This window comes from Hylaeus anthracinus, unplaced genomic scaffold, assembly GCF_026225885.1.
Source record: "Hylaeus anthracinus isolate JK02 unplaced genomic scaffold, UHH_iyHylAnth1.0_haploid 11994, whole genome shotgun sequence".
Lineage (NCBI taxonomy): Eukaryota > Metazoa > Arthropoda > Insecta > Hymenoptera > Colletidae > Hylaeus > Hylaeus anthracinus.
Window position 1 is genome coordinate 12,647,444 of NW_026534341.1, and position 19,919 is coordinate 12,667,362.

A 19,919-nucleotide genomic window follows, 5' to 3' on the forward strand; every position below is an offset into this window, starting at 1 on the left:
ATTTTTCGCATGCCTTAAAAAATCGCCTCGATTCCGTAGCATTCGAATACGCGAAAAAGAATTGATAATAATTTTCAGAATCTATGCACACCCACGAAGTCGTCAGTTACTGCAAACACGTAACAGTTTTCACCGAGATTTTATTTATTTGCATTGCCAACGGAACGTGTCCAACAATCATTCACGTGTATGCCCAAACACGCGTTGAAATTTATTTGGATTGTAAAGCTTCGTAAATGGATTGACGAAATTGGCAGACAGCTGGGGTTACTTCCAGATTTTATTAGAATAACAGATCAAGTTCTAATTGATTGATGAAACTAACCAAAAGTAAACGAAAAGTGTAAGTAAACCTAAGCATAGTATTTTCTGAAATATTCAGACTTCCATTACCTAATCTGCAATCTCTAACAAAATGATTGAAGATGGTGAAGCAGTACATCAAGATCTTCTTTAACCCTTTGCACTCGAGAGGTGACTCTCAGTCACCATTAGGTTTCACGTAGAAAATCTACGATACCCAAAGTTTTTAAGTTCAATTTCTTCGGAGCTCGACGTATCAATAAAATGATTATCGGTGAGGTAAAGGTGCACTTGTTGTAAAATCTCGATAGCTTAGAACTCATAGCAATAGAATGTTAAGAAACATCTTGAGTTGTTGGTAGATACTAGAAAAAAAGGCCTGGAGTGCAAAGGGTTAAAATACATCGCAACATATTTACTGTTAAATCAGTATCGTACAAGTTTCTTTGGACTTCAACGTTTTCCATTATTGCCACTTTTAATATCTCGATCAATTTACCAACAATTTCTGGGAAAACGACAGTTTTAAGGACACGGTGGATGTCTATCCAGGGTTATGCATATTTACATGGCATGGCATAAAAATGATACCGCGGTAACCTAAAACGTTGGTGTCATACATATATGCATGACGTTGCAGTCAACGTCTTCGAGACATCCAGTTTGATAGCCGCCGATATCTTGGCTAAAAAACTCTCGCAGTACTTATACATATATGACCGTCGAGTATACATTATCTAAAGAAAGTCTAGCATTATGCCAGACATGCTTCGATCTTAAAAAATTCTACGTATAAATAATTGACATATGAATTTTCTTCAAGCGGATAATTGACACGATGTTGTACAAAATTATCTGCTTCAATTGGTTTTAATTGTTTAGGAAATTATTATATCCAAGACTACCAGATGACACTAATGCCAATATTTGTAAGCATCGATTTAAGTAGAATTAGCGGCTAATGGTCAGACAAGTCAGACATGTGCTTCACGAATAATACAATTGTTTATCTCAAAGATGAAACCTCCTATGGAAGAAATTTAAATACTATAACTACACAAGTAATTTACTCCAAATAAATATTACATTACTTAGGTAAGTCTTTAATCTTCTTCTAAGGAGAATTTAATAGTTCCTCTTTTTTTTCAAACAGGTGATTTTTCAAAGATGCGATGTTAATTTTTAACAGAATGGATTTTGTTTTACTTTCGAGTATGCTTATAAAATTTGCAACTCCATTATCCCTCTCACTGCTGAATTAATTAGTGATAGTAGGAAAAGCCTCTTCGCCGAATGTACTTCCTTTCTTTTCCCACCTAATAGAATTGAAGAAGTAATTGAATAAATGCTTAAATAGAACCTCCATTAAAAAAACCATATCCAGAATCTAGCTGAGAAATCGTTATGCATCCATTTATGTTTGTCTTATTGCGATTAAAAATACGTAAGTTTCCATTTCGAAAAATTAATGTGTTTCTCAATTTTCCCCAACACTTCTTTTGTACCAAACAATTTTTGTAAAATCATTTTTTTCATAACTTCATCCCCTCGTGAGATATTGAACCCTCCTTCTTTAAACGAAACATCCCGTATAATCCTGATGAATTAACATAATTGAATAACGGTTAGAAGTGCTCCATCTGGGCGGGTCTAGCTGAATGGTTATTACTCTCACGGAACACGTCCGTGTACGCGATCCGACGACTTTCTGGAAGAAAAGTGGCCGCCCCGTTCGATAGACGAGGAAGACGGATCATGACGGATGATCGAGTTGCCAGGAAAGCGTGAACCAGCCGCAAGAAACCGACACAGCCTCGAATCGAACCGCCAGAAGGATGGTTCCTTTCACGCGATCGCCTTTTTCTTGGTTCTTCTTGTTGGCTGCGCGCTGCTTTCCACGCCAGGCGACGCGAAAGTTGACAGTAATTACGCAAAAATCGAGGTCGCTCTCTGTCACGCGAAATAAAATGTTCTACCAAATATTGGGTTTACTATTTAACGTCGACGTTGACATACGCCACTAATAATGATCATTAGGCAAACGAAGAGTACGTTTTCAGACATCCAAACGATTATTTTTATTTATTGATTTTCTGTCTAATTTAACATCGTTATTCTTTCTCGAGGATTCTTAAATAGGAGATTCTCTTGTGGAGAAATTCTTCGTTGAAAATTAGAAACATATTTTTGAGGGGATATTTTGGTAATAAAAATTCATGTTAGAAATTTTTGCGAAGAATATTGAATATGAATAATTGAAACATTGAGAATGAATAAACGACTAGAGTTATAACTGAATTCCTGAAAGCCAACAAGCTTAGAATATAACACTGTAAAATTAAGTCATAAATTAATCGTAAAATAAATAAGTAAAAATCGATCATAGAACACAATTAACATGTAAGGCGACATAAGGCTGTGGAAAACAAATACAAAGACTGAGTAACACCTTGACTCTCGTATATCTAAAACTATTGTATCATGTACCTCTAACATTTTTCTGTTACTAATAAAAAAAAAGAATGAATGAAGATGTTAAATTTATAGGAAGTAAATATTTTATAAAAAATGACGAATGGGATGTACTTTAGTCAAGTTTCACAGGAACCAGTCCACTTGCACGTCCAGTGTATCGCTTTCTGTAATTTCAGTAAGATACTCGGACTACATTCGCCGATCATCGACTCGTGTTATCAACACAAGTAACGTTGTGTTCCACTGGATCGATCTCCTCTTGTTTCATTAGTAATCGAAGCTCCACGAAGCATTCAACGTGACACCGAATCACCAAGGCCTGTTTGCCCGCCTGAATTTCAAAATTCCGCTGTTAGCGTTCGAATACCACAGCTGCGTTCCCTTTTGGGGAATCAGAATATAATTTATGTACCTTGAGGCTGCCATGGACGCATTACGTTTGAATATGCGAATACAGAATATAGGGCGTGTGTTTAACATGAAATGCTTATAAAAAGCAGAGAGGACCGAAGTTTTATTTGAGTAATAATAGAAAACTAATAAAAATATGGATTTATTGGGTTGTCCAGAAAGTTCTTGCCAATTTTTAAGAAAAGTTTAAAAGCACTTGGTATAGTCGTAAATTTTTAATATTTATAACTTTCCTGAATAATAAAGATTCACACTATTAAACGACAACATTTTTTTGGGCATTGAATAATAAATTATTTCAGAGGCCATTTTGATCGCATTTCTCGACTTTCTGTTTTATGGAGTTAATCGATTTGTGTAATAAATGTCTCATATATTTATTAAATTACATAGGTACCATTTTATTCCATAACCTTTCGATCTCTCAAGGGATGTATACAAGTTATTTGTTTTAACCATTCCGATATATTCAGACTTGTACCATCTACCAAAAATCTGCAATACTTATTCGACTGAGTGGTAATTCACCTAAACTTTTAATAAATAATATAATTTCATTCAAATAAATCAGGTCCTGATTGTCATTCGAATAATGATTCTGCCATTCTCTAAATTCTACTGTTACATGCGACATATTTAAAATTTTCTCGCTTAACTGACATCCATGTATGCTTAATTACAATTGTCTCTTCGCGTCAACCAAATGTAATTTTCATTGCACATTTTAGTTTTCTAATGAGAGAACATCGAAATAATACTTCATAGAATTACATTCTGCACCGAACGTTAATGCTTATTATGTGTTTTGCAATTCGATACAATGCACAACAACAGCAGTTAATCCAATTCGAAGGATAAACTTTGCGAATGCTGCCAGTGAATTTGTTCTTTTGTTAACCGAACGTTTCAGCTCTAATGCTTATTTACTACATTAGCGTTGGCCGACGCGCAGGACTTAGTAATTTCTCGCGAGAATGTTATTTAATTAAACGCCGCTGCTAATAGCGTGTAGACGAAATATATGCAACCTTGGGGGAATTAGTACGTTATCGGACAGTAAAATCTCAGCTGTAAGGGTACCTCGGAAACCGCCCTTACACACCGTTATCTACCGCGTCCTTATCACGATACGAGGTGGCCAGTTATATGCACTGTCGACGTTATACGAACATACTGGTACTTTAAAACGATCGTAAAGGACGATACACAAGACATCCGTGTCGTGTGGGTAATGGCCGCTGTTAAAGAGCGTCGATCGTCGAATGAGCTCGTTCGCGACGCTGTCTTCGTTTCTTGGTCACATTTCATCGCGAAAACTGGGGGAAATTGCGATAACACGTAGCCGGGGAAAGGAATACGACCGTTACCACTTATCGTCGCCCACAGCATCCCAGAATGGCGAAAATGGAAGGTCGTGATTGAGAAAAATGGTGGCCAGAACGCGGACGGACTCTGCATTGCAAGAATTTCTTTTTATTTTTTCAGTAAAAAGGAATTATTTGTTGAACGGTGTTTATAAATATTGTTCAAGCAACATACATAATGTAAACGAATAATTGTAAATATTTAATTATTCATTTTATACGCGCGATTAATTTTACGAATCAGTGGACAGTAATTTCGTTTCGATATTTCAATGAACGAGGTGTATCGATCTAACAAGCTGTGCATGTATTGATTGGAGTCAATGTTCATTTGAGCCATGCACAAATCGATTAACTCTACCAGTCACGTAAAAATTGTAACATTACTGACGATTATATTTTGGCTATTCTTTTTTATTAATTTTGTATACCGTTAGATGAAAGCTACGTCTGTATTTATGCATTGTATAATATTTATTTGAATTTATATTATAAAGGGAATTTTAAAAAACTATGTAGATTGTATCATCGCGTTTCTCAACTTTTTGTTTTATGGAGTTAATCGATTCGTACGATGACCGGCTCATTCAACTCATTTTCATTTTATATATGAATTTATTCGAAATTCTTAATTTGAAATTTCTACTGATATTGCTTATATCCACAAGAAGTTTTGACATCTGATCAAGATGCTATCGCCACACTTTTGGATACATCCAACTTCGTGAATTAAAACTCAATCGTAACATAACAAGTTTCTAAAAATGAGTCAAAGCCAAAAGTCAAAATCTCCGCAACTTCTTTTGAGTTAACGAGATCAAGTCCTTATTATTTGACGCTTACAAGTCTCTCCATCCAAACAAATAAATCCATCAATATTTCCACGCGAACGAATAAAGCATCACCCCCGTGAATGATTACGTTTCGTTCGCGTAATTACACTGGAATCGTTTAACTGCTCGTGTACGCACGGAATCGTTACGAGCGAAATTATTAATGCGCTCTTCGCGCCACCCACGCGCCCTCCGCGTCTTCGATTGTCGCGCTTTCGTCGCCCCAGGCCGATAATAATCCCGTCGATCCGTCCATGAATTTATTCATCGTTTATTTTAATAGAGACGATTGACATTTCGAGTAGAAAGTCATGGAGCATGCTGGATTTTCAATGAGTTTCACGGAGAGCTGCCTTCGAATCGACCGTTAGATTCCAGCTCGTAAACGCCACGGTCGAATGGTCATCGCGAACCGGTCGGCGCAACGACATGTCGCTTGGTTGACATCAAAGCGGCCGAAGCCGAAAAATTTATGAGCTCGGTGCGCCCGTTATTTGCTATTGATTAACTTCATCGACCGTTCTGTGCACAGTGCCCGACGATGAATATTGAAATTCAACGGTAAACGCGTGGGCATCCGCGATCGTTATTGAATCAATCGCGATCGAACGAACTTGAAGATAAATAACCGCACACATTCGGGGCACTTCGATATTCCTGCGACATTGGTTCCCGATTTTTTGTGCAATACTTTCGTTATCAGACCCAATTTTTATATAAATGTATCTTAATTATATCTGCAACATATATTTTATTTACCGAAATTGATCAAACCGTTCCAGAGTTATAAATTATTTTCGAAACTTTCAATTTTTGTTCACGTAGAAATGGTGTAGGGGGTAGTCAGGTTTAAATTAGGAAACCTAGATGAAAAATATTTTGTTATTATTTAATATATAGCCAATAAGCCCTAACAATCAGATCTATTAAGTACATAGTTTGCAAAACAAAAAATTGTTCAATATCAATTTTTACGCGTCCTGGTCTCATCTTTAAAGAATAGTCTCTGGATTTATGTATTATACATTGCAATAAACAATGGACCTCGTAGAGGTTTGGGAGGAAGCAGAAAGGCTAAAAGAGTTATCGCGGAGCGTTGACCCTTACTACTGACTTGACTATAAGCGTCACGTCACTATTTAACGTAGAGCTGTTTACCGTAACGCAGTAAACCGCCCCTTGCCGTTATAAACTACGTGAAATATGGATCGTACCGCGGCGATTGCATCAGCGTGTGTGGCAAGAAAGGAGCTAACCCCATTCCCGGAATATCTACGGCCCGAAGAAGCCAGGGGATGATCTTCCAGCGATACCTACCCTCTTTGTACGTGGTGTCGTTGAGCGTAAACGAATTCCAGGGAAACCAAACGATCCGGGCCAATTAATTTTCAAAAGCTTTTTCCACGCCCCCGGAGGTAAATTAATCACGGAGGATGTCCTCGAGCCGAGAAGCAGCGTATCGAGAAGCTGTGTCTCGATGAAACAATCACTGGCTGGGATGCGATAAGTGCCGGGAAGTACCGAGGGTGACGCGAGGAAACCTCAGGGAAAATTAATCGTTACAATTACTGGACTTTGCAATCGTGATGCTTGCGTTACTTGGAGGGTTATTTGGAGACTGATACTTCTGAGTATGTATATTTTTTGAAAAGCATTTTATATGATGCTGATACTTTAATGATTGTTTATTCTTACAAAATGAAAACGTCTATTTAAACATCAATGTACAAAGTACAGTATACGATATAAAGGAAATTTAGATATACATATTTACCAGGAATAATAGGAATGATAAAGAAAGAAGAACAAATTTTTGTGACGTAAAAATAATATGTAGAAAAAGATAAACAGTATTTACGTTTTAAATTCATATGCATAGAAATCACAATAATATTAAAGAAAAGATGAAAAGAAAAGAAAATACAATAGGGGAGAAAAGAATGAAAGACAGAAAAATTTACATGCTTATTACGCGAAGAATGAATGCATTTTCTTTCTCATTAAGAAGTTTAGATCTATTTAGCTGCTGGTAGTCTTTCAAGAAAATAACATTGCCCTAACCAGACAAAAATTTTTCAATTACACGAATGGTGTTGAACACTTGGAAGAGATAAGCTCTTATATATAATACTATATATAATATTATTCTTTAGTAATAAAAATATCCCTGCAAATCCATACCACAACACTCATCGGTTTGGCGTAGGAAAATATTAATTAAAATATTGTGTTCGTACCGAATGTTTCAAAAAGTAATTACCAGGCTGCCAATAGTTTTGCCCACTATCGCATGATGAAAGGGACCGATGCAATGAAGAGTATCGTATGGTGAGCGAAGCTGATACAATGAAGGGGTTGATACAACGCGAACTGTTCAACGACAGGAAATCAATTCTCGGTAGAGTTCGTTCGACTAACGCGCACTTGAGTGAGTTCTTTTAACAATAAAACCAGCGGGAGTGAAACGTATTCATTCCGTCGCTAATTTGCTGCCAGGTTAAACGGTTAAAAATTGGCGCAATTGCGTTACACTTGGCATTTCCATCGATAGGAGCAACTGCGAACATCCAATTAAAATTCCGCGTGTTCGCGTTTCAACCGCGTGCGACACGATAGGTGGAAAATATTTTCGGGAAAACTGCAAACATTTTCACCCTTGCGCTGCCACAGGATGGGAGAGATGGTTCGAAAAACGTTTCATTTCCACCGATGTTTCTAACCGCGAGAAGCTCTTTAAGCGGACAGGTTCCCAGAGCAAACGGTAAGCGGATGTGCAATAAGGTCACGGGGAGTCGATGCTGATGGCACTCGTAAAAAAAGCGTAATTGCCGTGGCTTCTTTAAAACAAACATTCCACCGTGATCTTCGTGTTTACGTGTAGGTTGGGTCGCGGTCCAAAGTCGATAATCTTGCGGAAAATATTGAGAGGGGATATATGCAAGGTGAGTTGGAAATTTTGGTGCACCTCAGAAGATTAAACATGAGAAAATATGAAAAACATTTGATATGCTTAACAATGTTTCATCCCTGGCTTTGTTTGGAAATCGATTTTGACGTGGTTTGACGTAATCGCGAAATCTATTTTCATGGAGTATCAATGATTCGGTTTGAATATTGATGATTTGGTTACGGAGCTCCATTTTCAAATACGATAAATGGATCTGGGTGAATACTTACTAAAATAATATACACAAAAATACATATAATACCTAAGAAATAGTTTCTAAATAGAAATTTTACTTATCGTTTGTTAATATTTATAAAAATGATTCCAAATTATATAATAAATCAATCCATAAGTAAAATGAATTTCACTGTTATTTATATCTTGTTATTAAATATAATTTCACCAGGTTTCCTAACTTTAATATCATAAAGAAGAATCATAATCTATTCATCAATTAATCAATCTACATTATTAATAATAATTCCAATATTCAATATGGAATAATGAATAAAGTACTGTAGTGTCTAAATATTAATACAAGTCACCGTATCTCCAAAGAAACCTCTATATTTTATCTTTTCCCAATTCTAATGAAGCACCCTACACCTACCCCATCTCCACATCTCTAATTATCACACAAACAGAACTTAAATCAAAGCTCAAAGCGCTCTAAACACCATCGCATTCGACACAGGACATTTCCGTGCACATGACCCATTACTCTCCCTCTCTATTTATTATTATACTCTCGTCAAATGAGAGCGGCCCGCGATCCACGCATCAACGGACCGCTCGAGTCAGCCGGCAGGCTTCGAGGGTTGAGATATTAGAAAAATCCGCTTCGTCCCGGAACAGGAAAGGACAGCATTGAAACGTTACACAGGAATGCTTTGAACCGACTCCGCCCCCTTCGGGCATTTCTCCCTCGACGCGATGACGGCAAAACCTGCAAATCCGCGAGCATATCTCCGCTGTGTCCCGCGCGGGCACGTCGATTCGCGGCGAAGAAAAGTGATCGTCAAAGGGTAAGAACGGCACTTCGTCACCCTCTTTTCTTCGCTGCTACGGCCACGGTAGTCCGTCGTTGCGACCACACCCTTCGTGGACGACGTGTAGCATTCGGGTCGACGAGAGTCCACGGATAAGAAGGAAAGCCGCAGGCACGCGGCCGGCGGAAACCGATCGACCCCGAGAGGTTGCCGTGGTCTGGCGATTTTTTTCAACGGTGGTGGGGATCAACTTGTCCGCCATATTAATGACCGCGGTGCTCGGATTATTCGTCGAGGTTACCCGGCAGCCTTCCTTCGGGGGGTTGAAGCCAACTTTCCTGGAAAATTGATTGCGCTTCCTCGAATCCTCTTCTCGACGGCGGCGTAAAAAAACGACGAAAAAGGAGAGAAACGTCCGGCGTAGGGGGAAAAGGGCGTCGTCGCGGGAAGGGGGAGGGAGGGTGACATCCTCGTCGTCGACCAACGAGGAAATTCCCCCCGTCCCCCTCTTCCTCTCGTCGTCCCCGCGGCGTCATCGGCCGAAGCTAATTATTTCCGCCGAGCGACTCCCTTTAATTGGTGTTTTCTTATCGACTGTCCCCGGCGGCGTAAGAACTACAAAGCCTTCGAAACACGAATTTCCGCTCGCGACGCTGCAGTAATTCAGTTCTGGAACTTCGCCCCCCTGTCCAACCCAGAGGCCGCGAAACTTTCCGAGCGTCTCTTAGTTTCCCTTAAGAATGTTTCGCGGACTCCGTTTAAAGGGGATCGTTAAGGAGCGCGACTTGTAACAGTGGTACGGCGAACTCGGTTCAACTGGGGATCGAAGGGTTAGTATTTTGAACGTTTCAATATTTATTTGACATCTTCAATACGTTAATCGATAATCGACAACGGAGGGATTAGAGAATTTGCAGTATGCAAGGATAAATTAGTTTCATTAGTTTCATTACATATCGATGATATAAAATAAAGGATGTTTATTTATTAATTTATTTGTTTGTTTGTTTGTTTGTTTGTTTGTTTGTTTGTTTGTTTGTTTGTTTGTTTGTTTGTTTGTTTATTGCGATAGTAGCGGCCGAGTAGGCGCCGCGATGGACTTAAATAGTCACCGTGAACTCGGAATATCTGCGCTCGTCGGGGAATCCGCGAGGCCGTGGAAGAAACAGAGGGCGAATCGAGGGGATGCTTTGATATCCGGTTGAAACACTGGTTAACTGGGAAACTGTTTGCGTTTGAAGCGCGCCACTGAAAGGCTCGAGAATATGAATCTCTGATCGAATTCCTTCGTCGTTGATTTCTTGTCGGGTGGATTAATGCTCCGACGAGCCGCCCCTCTGTGGTAAAGCGTCTTTGCTGGAACGAAGACTGGAAACAAATAACTGTACTCCGCTCGTTTCTGGAAGCTCGTGACAAAGTTAGTTGCGACGTGCAAAGGAAACGTTGGTAATAAAGGACTTACGACTGAACGGCATGAGCTCGGTGTTGAGAAATAGTAAATCCTTTGACAATGTTACGTGCCAGACATTGTGAATTTTTTTAGTAGATTTTTTAAGATTTTTATGAGTAAATTTTATATATATTTCGGATGAAAGAAGATCGAAAGATTCTTAGGTGCTTTAAATTTCTGTTTTACTTCAATGATCTTTCCTACAAGTCCAGATGCAAAATGTAGTTGTACCTTTTTTAACAAAGACTTTTTTAATAAAGATATATTTTGGAATATTTTTGTTCTCCACTCAAGTACATGACAAAAATTTGTTTATAAATCTGATATTTTTACACATATTCTAATTTCAAGTTTGTGAATATCTATTCATATCTTCCGGTACGCGTGCGTCCTTGCACATACGTTCTATCGACATCATATCTGCAAACATCGGGAATAACGTAAACATCAGATGCCAGAAACTGATTCCTATTTACAAACACGATAAAGGTAGATCGAGCACGTCAGGGTATGCCTGTATCGAAAGAGACGAATAGGTACGTCCAATCTCGAGTCTAAAATATCATCTTCGCGTTTTTCTACAATAATATCCTAATCATTTTTTTTCAGAAAATAAAAATTACATATAAATACACCTGGTATCTTATTCTAATACATATAAATTCTATGTAAAGACGAACATGGTAAAAATTTCCATGGTATTTTTAAAAAAAATATCAGCACAAATTTTAATAAATATAAGCAATGATTCTCAAGGCTGCCACTTACTCTAATCCAAGTTTACATTGTACTATGTTCCGCTTTGAAAGAAAATATGTACCCAAATGTGGAACAGTACGTTTCATTATTGAAAATCGTTATCTGAACCTAATCGTTCACTATTATAAACTTTAGAGTTGGAACATTATTTTATGGCTCGTGGGATGGCAGATATAAACAGACAGTTTCTACAAATTGGTCTCATTCTCGTTCCAGAGCCTTGCGAGAAGACGTATTGTTCCTGGGGAGCGACATGCGTCGTGTTGGAGACCGGAAAACCATTGTGTCAGTGTCCCACCGATTGTCCTTCGAACTCTGAACCTGTCTGTGGCTCCGACGGCGTGACCTACACCAACTACTGCCACTTACGGCAGGCCAGTTGTAATCAGAGAAAAAATACACGTGTGAAACACCAAGGAGCATGTGGTGAGTACAGTTCTTTACATTTTTCTCGACTTTAGTGTCCTTTTACGCCAACAAAAAATTCAAACAATGTGGAAAATTGACACTTGATGCACAAAGAATGTTTTCAAAAACGATTTGGAGAATTAATGTACAGGATCAATCGGAGTAATATCTAGAAGAGAACGATGAAGATAACTCATTTTGTGATTTGTGCAGTGTCAATTTTATTGTTCGTAGGCTGAAATTAAAATTAAATATACGAAAAATAAAAATACAAGTCTCGAAATACTACAAGTATCTTAATTAAAATGGACTCAGCACGAAGTTTTTATAAAAATGAGAATAGCTAAAATGGAGATTAGTCAACGATAAGGAATACAATGAAATATAGGCCATCTAAATAACTCCCCCATTTTTTGTGATACAGAAATTGTTCAACCCATTCACTGCCAACTATGAGATGTCTCGTAATTCAAATTGATTGCCATTATTCAAGGGATAAGTTTTATAGTCTTTTGAGTTACGAAATTTTCTTTTTTAAAGCAACAAATTCAACGTCACTTTTTATTATCAAAATAATAACCTAAATTACACATCTATATTACATCTTGGCGCAACAGGCAAACCCCTTTTTTGCCTGACAGTGAATAGGTTAAGGCACGATTTCAATGATTTCAGAAGAGTAATGTCATAGAAGAACAGTCTTTCTCCTACTTTAATAAATCACGCTATAAACACATTTTATATCATAAAAGAAAGGGAAAACCGTTTAGGTGACCTCCTTCAACTGTGACACTTTATATGCATATAAACGAAGTCGTCGCTTCGCTGAAAGAAGCGAGGATGATGCGAGAAATTTCATCCATAGCGTTCGCGAAAGCCGACAGAGGCAAAGTGTAGCTAGTTCCTCGTTCTTCTCCGCTCTTCTTCCCCCTTTCAGCAAGAAACGAAAGACACGAGATTTACGGTGTCGCAAATATTTTCACTGGCGCAACACCAGCATCCCAGAGCGTTTCGATTCCCTAATGGCGTTCGTGGAACTTCCGCGAAAATTTCCACCGCTCGCTCGGGAGAGATCTGTCGATGGAAAGCGGAAACTTATCGCGCGATATCCTGCGGCGATGATAATGTCCCGGGTATCGTGACGCTCTCCAGAACGTCACGTCATATTATTCGTGCCGGATATCCTTGGACGCGAAAATAGAAACACGGTGTCCCGATTCGCTCGCGTCTGAACGATTCGACGCGCAGTGACGCGGGAGAAGGCACGAAGGATATAAACGAGGAGTTATGTTCGTCCCTGAAATCAGAATTGACGTAAAGCCATTTGTCCTGGCTGAAATTCCGAAAGAAACGTGTCCGATGTCTGGTTACTCCCGCCATGAAAGGACAGTTTGTTGGAAGAGGATAATGGAGGATATTCAACAGTCGGGTTTATTTTTACATTCTGAATTATAATCTAACCGTAGTCCTTCAAACGATTTACTTTTATTTAACTCTGTATCTACTCGAAGCCTATTTATGAGCTTTTTAATTCCAGTACCTACAGTGGGTGTAGAATGTATTCGTACATCCATCAACTTTCCAAAAAACTTTTGTTTGAAATTGTAATTTATTAACTGCTTTTTTTATAATCAATGATATTCTACATATTCTCGGAAATCCCTAGAATATAGTTCAAACAACAATTACTAATTTATATAACGATTTATATTGCGAAATTAATAAGAAAATACGAAAAATTGATAGAAATATAGAAGCAATAAGTATTCGCACGGTTCTTATGACGAACAATTTACAGTAGAATTTGTAACATAAGCACATCAGTTTATTGTTTCGTGGGAATTAGAAAACATTAAATTTCCAGTAAAACAAGACTTAAAAAATGCTGTAATAAAGGAATGAAAGAAGATCTCACCCCGAATAACTTCGACATTAATGATGATTAATTCAATGCTTAGAAGAGTTGCAGTAATTATAAAATTAAAAGGAAATCCCAAAAAGTATTAATTATTTATAAATTAATGTAAATTTCGTTTTTTTTTTTAAATGAAGTTTTAAATATTTAACACTTGTACGAATACTTATTGCTTCTGTATTTCTAACAATTTATTGTTTTTTCTTGTTGATTTCTCACTTATACAGAATAACTAATCTTTTCGTACTGTATCTATTCTAGAGATTTCCAAGAATATGTTGAATATCATTGTTTATAAAAAAACAGTTAATGAATTACCAATTTCATATAGTTTTTTTTGGAAATTGATCGGTGTACGAATACTTTCTACAACCACTGTACTTTTAAGAGCTTATAAGGCTTTTGATGGACCTAGTAAGAGAATCCAGAAATTTACATCAGTCTAAATTAATATATACTAATTTTTGATACTATGATACAATTAACACGTCGATATTTTCCTAATAGATCACATCTGCTTGTAAGAAAAATACATTTTCTTCAGGATTTCGTGTAATCTTCCTGAGATTCTTGTTTTAAGTAACCTATCTGCAAGAATATTTGGATGATTATCAAGTCTCTCTTTATAGACTCTAAAAGGTTAACTCAATAGAAGTCATCTTAGGATTAAGAGAAAATATTGGCCTAGTTGCTCGAGATTTACCAATACTTGCTAAAGTTATTGGGTTGTCCTGGAAATTCGTGTTAATTTTTAAGAAAAATTCAAAGGCGCATTTGAATGAGTTTATGGTCACTTATTTGGTTAGCAAAATTATTTGCTTTTCTATCACGTAATAATTATATCCTGAATGTTCGATATAGTATACATTCGAATGCTAACAATAACCAAGCATAATACATTGAACAAATAGTTCCTTGTACATCCAGTTACACACTTCGTTCACCACGATGTACCATTTTCTACTTCACATTCACCTTACCTTCGTACTTCAAGACTACCCAGACGCTCCATGTTTGCGTTCATCTCTGCTGTCAGTCGAATCGACGGAGGCATTTTCCCCCCGATGTAAAAATAAAGCATGCAAGTGTCGATGGTAGGGGGGAATATCCGGAAAATTTGAAGACATAAGGGATGCACGCGTGGGTGGTAGGGGGAAAAACAAGAGCACACGGCTCGAAATGTATTTTATCGCTCTCGGATCCCTTTTTACCGCAACCCCGTCCGGCGGGATCTCGCCACCATGAATTAACCATCGCCCGATACCCGATTTTTGCTCCGTTAGAAAGCTCGCCCCCGGGGTTGCAGCCGCGCTGATTCTCAAAACGATCTTTTATTCAAACGAGCCTACGCGCGCTTGTATCGACACGTTCCTCTCGGGCGCTTGGAACAGGAGAACCCGTGAAAATCTTATGGCTTCCCGCGAATGGAATGTATTACCCGGATAGAGAGACGGGGACCGCCGTCGTACGTGTTCATGGAAATTATTTGGAATACTTTCAAGTTTCCCCGCAATTCCTCGGACGAACCGAACCAGGATCGTCGAGGAAATGCGAGCGTTCCGCGACAGGAAAATTGTCAAGCCTCTGAGTGCAGATTGTGTCTGCGGCGCTGTGAGATACAAAATGAGTAGCACGGAGTTTAATACAGTGGGAGAGAACAGTATCGACTCTGAGAGGAACCGCTTCGAGTGCGAATCATTTTAATAAAATGAGAGGGAGTAGTATCGATTGAGAGACTAATCTCTTCGAATTTGAATTATTCCTTTTAGATCGAAGAAGAATGCGAATTGATATCGATCTATGCGAAAGTTTTAAGCCACTAATCATTGATTAAATATATTCCTGAAGAGAACCTAAAATAAGATCCAAAAGTGGTATGAATTTTATATATTCAGTATACATTCAAACAAAGAATTTTTTCATTATTAATTAATTTTTTTCTAAAGGGGAACCTCAAATATTTTCCGATTATTTCTTCTTTTGAACAGGTATGACACTCCACCATGCGACGAAAAGATTTTTCAATTAATCTCAAACGTCTTATTCTTTGCTCAATTAAGCCATATTTATGCAGAAGATTAATTCTATTCTTGATTCAATCTTTTACGTTACATATTGTGATCGAGAGACTCATTGTCAAACTGGTTGTCGGTTTTCGTTATAGAAAGTCCACCGAAAGTTTCTATCAGTCTTAGATCGTGCTTGCTCTATTCCTTTCGTCCTGCAATTTCAATTACATTTAAAAGCCTCCAGATCCAGGAAAGTCTGAGAACGTCACGTAAGATCAGAACTCGCTGAGATCTCTGAACCCAATCTGATCTGATGAACCCAAGTTTACGAGTAAGCTCTTGTGCGAGCTTTCCTATGGAGAACTTGCTTTTCTATCGGTTTACTCGTCGCGTATAACGAAGACAGCACTCGAGCATAGTTGCAGCATAATCGTTTGCTTCCATAACATTTTATTTACCAGGATTTGTTGCATGGTCGACAACAAGTGATTCGGAAGAAGGATGAGTTACTAAATTCATGGAATCAGCGAGAGGATATATTTTACTTTGAACGTAGATTATTATATATTAACACCATCTATTACGTCTCGAGTATATTATGTTTTTCATGAATCATCGTATGTTCTTTCATTGCACATTTAAATATTTGTCCATCATCGATTATTTTGACCAAACAAACCTAATTTCATTCGTTCACATAAAGACTCACCTGAAGACCATTTGCTTGCTATCTTACAATAATTAAAATATTAGGCCATAAGTTCGTGCTGAAGACTGTCAATATTTAATAAAAAAAACTACAGAAATTTTCTAGCGATGGTATAATGATTATGTCAGAAAGGTAAGAGAGTATTGTAAAATGAGAGAGATTACCTTTTTTTATAACACTTAAGTGTATGTTTCACACATTAATTTGAGTGGCAGAAGTATAAGCGACGTAAACTTTTAAGACGACCTAATATAAAGATAAGAAGACAATACAACATTGTACAAATAAAAATGTATAGATATTATAAATACACATGATTTCCAGTGCATTACTCCAATTTCGATAACACGAGGAAAACAGTGTTGACGTTCCTTAGATTATCTACGTTTTTTTTTCTGGAACAACACGCAGCATTTGCGCGTTGTTGATTTATCATTTGTAGTCTTTTTATCTACCCTGCAATGAACGATCGACGGAAGGGTAAGCTGAAAGAGGGTCAAAAGGAGACGCTGAACGGAGGAAGCGGAGGACATCGAGCGAGGAAAAGGAAGTTGCGTCCCCGTAATTCTCGTTCGGAAGTCGAACGAACTCGAGTGCGCGTATATCACCCTCGTCGTTTCCCTTCTTCCTCCGCCCCCGTCCGCCCTCTCTACCAGCTACTTTCGCCCTTTTCCCGTCCTTATCTTATCTGACGTGCTTCTACTTCGTTGCAGTCCCTCCCTATTTGCTGCGAACGACTCGCAACGCGGCGAACTTCCGTGTTATTAAACAAAACTGCTCGAGTCGGAAGAACTGCGAAACAGATTCAACGTTCGTCTTTATTGTAGAAGTCGGAACGTAAGTTTCTTTTCTATTTTCACTTCGTGGAGATGAAGTGATTTAACGCGAGCACGCGGTGCTGCTCATGCTGATGTTGCTTCGTTACTGAGAACCTGACGATGGAATGCGAGAACTGAGAAAAAAAAACTGTTACGTTCCTTGTTACGAGAAGCGTCTAATTATCATATATTATGATACAATTTTGTCACATTTCGAGAATATAGTATTCTTCTATAGTATTCTTACGTCTAATAAGTGGGTTCCTGAATGCCAGCAAGCTCAAAATATAATACTAGAAATAAGTCATAAATTAATCTGAAAATAAATAAGTATAAATGAGTCATAAAACACAATTAACATTGTAAGACGACATAAGGCTGTGGAAAGTAACACAAAGGCTGAATAACACCTTAACACCTTCTGTCACTAATAAAAAAAATCTTACGTCGAAACGTTAAATAAAAGTCACAATATTAAGATTATCTAAGTAAGACATTTTGTGGTGTGACTAAAAATTTAAGAAAAATCACCTTGAAGTAAACTGCGAACGTGTAGTCCAACTGTTTCGAGTACGATGAGTTAATCTAGAAATGTATGAGAACATGAATTTCGATTTTACGAGTTCCGTGCTCTTGTTAACCGCGAACGCATTTTCCACAGAACACGCGTAGAGAAACACGGACGCAGCAGCATTCTTACTTGCCTCGTCTCCCTTCTAACAGCTTTCCCGTGTGCGCGTAAATTATTACGCGAGCAAACAATGCGAGACGAGCGTCGCTGTATCGTGTAAAATAGCCCGGTGTCCCTCGTGGTTTTCCTGCGCGAGTTATCCTTCCGACGTTCTATCTTCTCAGCGTCCGTATTCTCTCGTCCTGCTCAAAGTATTCGAGTTTCTCAACCCCCTGCGTTGTGTTCCTCATTCTCATATCTCTGCGCAACTCTTTGGCAGCTTTCTTACGACAAAACGATTTTGTATTGCTTAAAGTTAGCTGTTTGTTTTAATTCAATATTAAAAGCCGATCAGTTTTTTCGTCCTCTTTTCTATTAAGTTGGTACATATGAAACGTCGTTCTTACAAATGAAACTCTAACTGTATTTTTAATAAAACATTGTGCATTTAATTAAAATAATTTTCACGTAATTCTGTATTTTTATTAATTTTAAATGCATTTCTTCTGTTTCATTAATTGCATAATCAGAGGGTAGAAAATAATGATGAATAAATGAATTTTTTAATAAAAGATGATCATCGTTGAATTGTTGTAACACTCACATAACCTTCTTTAAAAGCTAACTTTGTTTTCAGCAATTTTCATCATATTCAGACTTTATACTCATATAAAAAAATTACGCGAATAGTCCAAGTATTCGTAATTATTGATAATAAGGTTCTAATGTTTCTATTCTATACATCTTTAGTATTTTAATGTGCGCGCTTTCCAGTATATATCCTTCTCTTCGATATGATTGTAATCAATTGACGACAGAGTAGATTATAATGGATGTTATTGGCACGGGTGATTGAAACACTTGAAAAACGACATTTCATATGCACCAACCTAATACGACATGAAACCATTGTGAGAAATTCTTTGACGTAGTATTTATTTTGAGTGCAATTCACGTGGAAATCAGCGAATCGGTCCTATTTGATTTATGCCATAACGTCGTCCGAATTGTTGCGGTGGATTGTGACCTGTTTCTGCTTGAGTGGTTTTTTTTCAACAGGCTTCAATGCCTTTGTTTTTAATATCGAAGAGAAACAATAGCGTTGAATGATGGAGAGCTTTCGAAACGTACTCGCGCGGCTCGAGCGTGCAAACAGAAACGAAAGAAAGAATCGGGAAACTGTCCCCTATAATTCAATTCGTTCGCTGATTTAGTTGACGTTTCGACGTTCCGGTGGGCGGAACACTTTTTCGGGGAGACCTCGAAGAGTTTCTGTTTTTTGTGTTCTTTGAAAACCGCGCTCCTAGGTGGATTTACAAACAACCGTTGCTAGTGGTAAATCTGTTATTGAATAACGAAAGAGAAGGTTGCAACGATAATATTAATCTCTGATTTCATTAACAAACAAAAGGTTATTGTTTTTACAAAATATTTGTTGATTCCCAGCTTTTTAATGCTGATTGTATAGTAGTGGATGTGCGTTGGTTTTGGCTTCGAAGAAACTAGAATTATTCAGACTAATACATCATCATTGTGACAATGTGTCAAATAACAAATTGAACAAAAAGAGATACTCAGTTAATTGCTTCATCATGAAATTAAAATAATATTACAGAGAAATTCACTTCAAAGAAATCATAATCCATGAAACTATGTTTCGTGAATATCGTCAGCTAATAAGCGAGGGTTCTATGAAATACTTTCTAGAACACCCTAATGTTTGTACCACCCTGGAATTTCTAGGAAAATTTCTCGTAATTTCCCCGATTCTCGAAGATTATTCTCCCCTACTTCCTACGCTGTAATCGCGTATGTACACGGATGAAAGTAGCGTGAAATTAAATTAATTTTATCGGCTT

At 37.7% G+C, this 19,919-nt stretch overlaps 1 protein-coding gene across 3 annotated transcripts in view; it reads left to right on the plus strand.

The window, feature by feature from the left end:
* LOC128888507 (agrin-like) overlaps window positions 1–19,919 on the plus strand; it is a 546,810-nt gene that overhangs the window by 341,977 nt on the left and 184,914 nt on the right. For all 3 annotated transcript variants that reach the window (XM_054145409.1, XM_054145410.1, XM_054145411.1), the window contains exon 5: window positions 11,748–11,957. In XM_054145409.1, coding sequence (XP_054001384.1) covers window positions 11,748–11,957 — 210 coding nt within the window. The remainder of the gene's footprint in view (window positions 1–11,747; window positions 11,958–19,919) is intronic.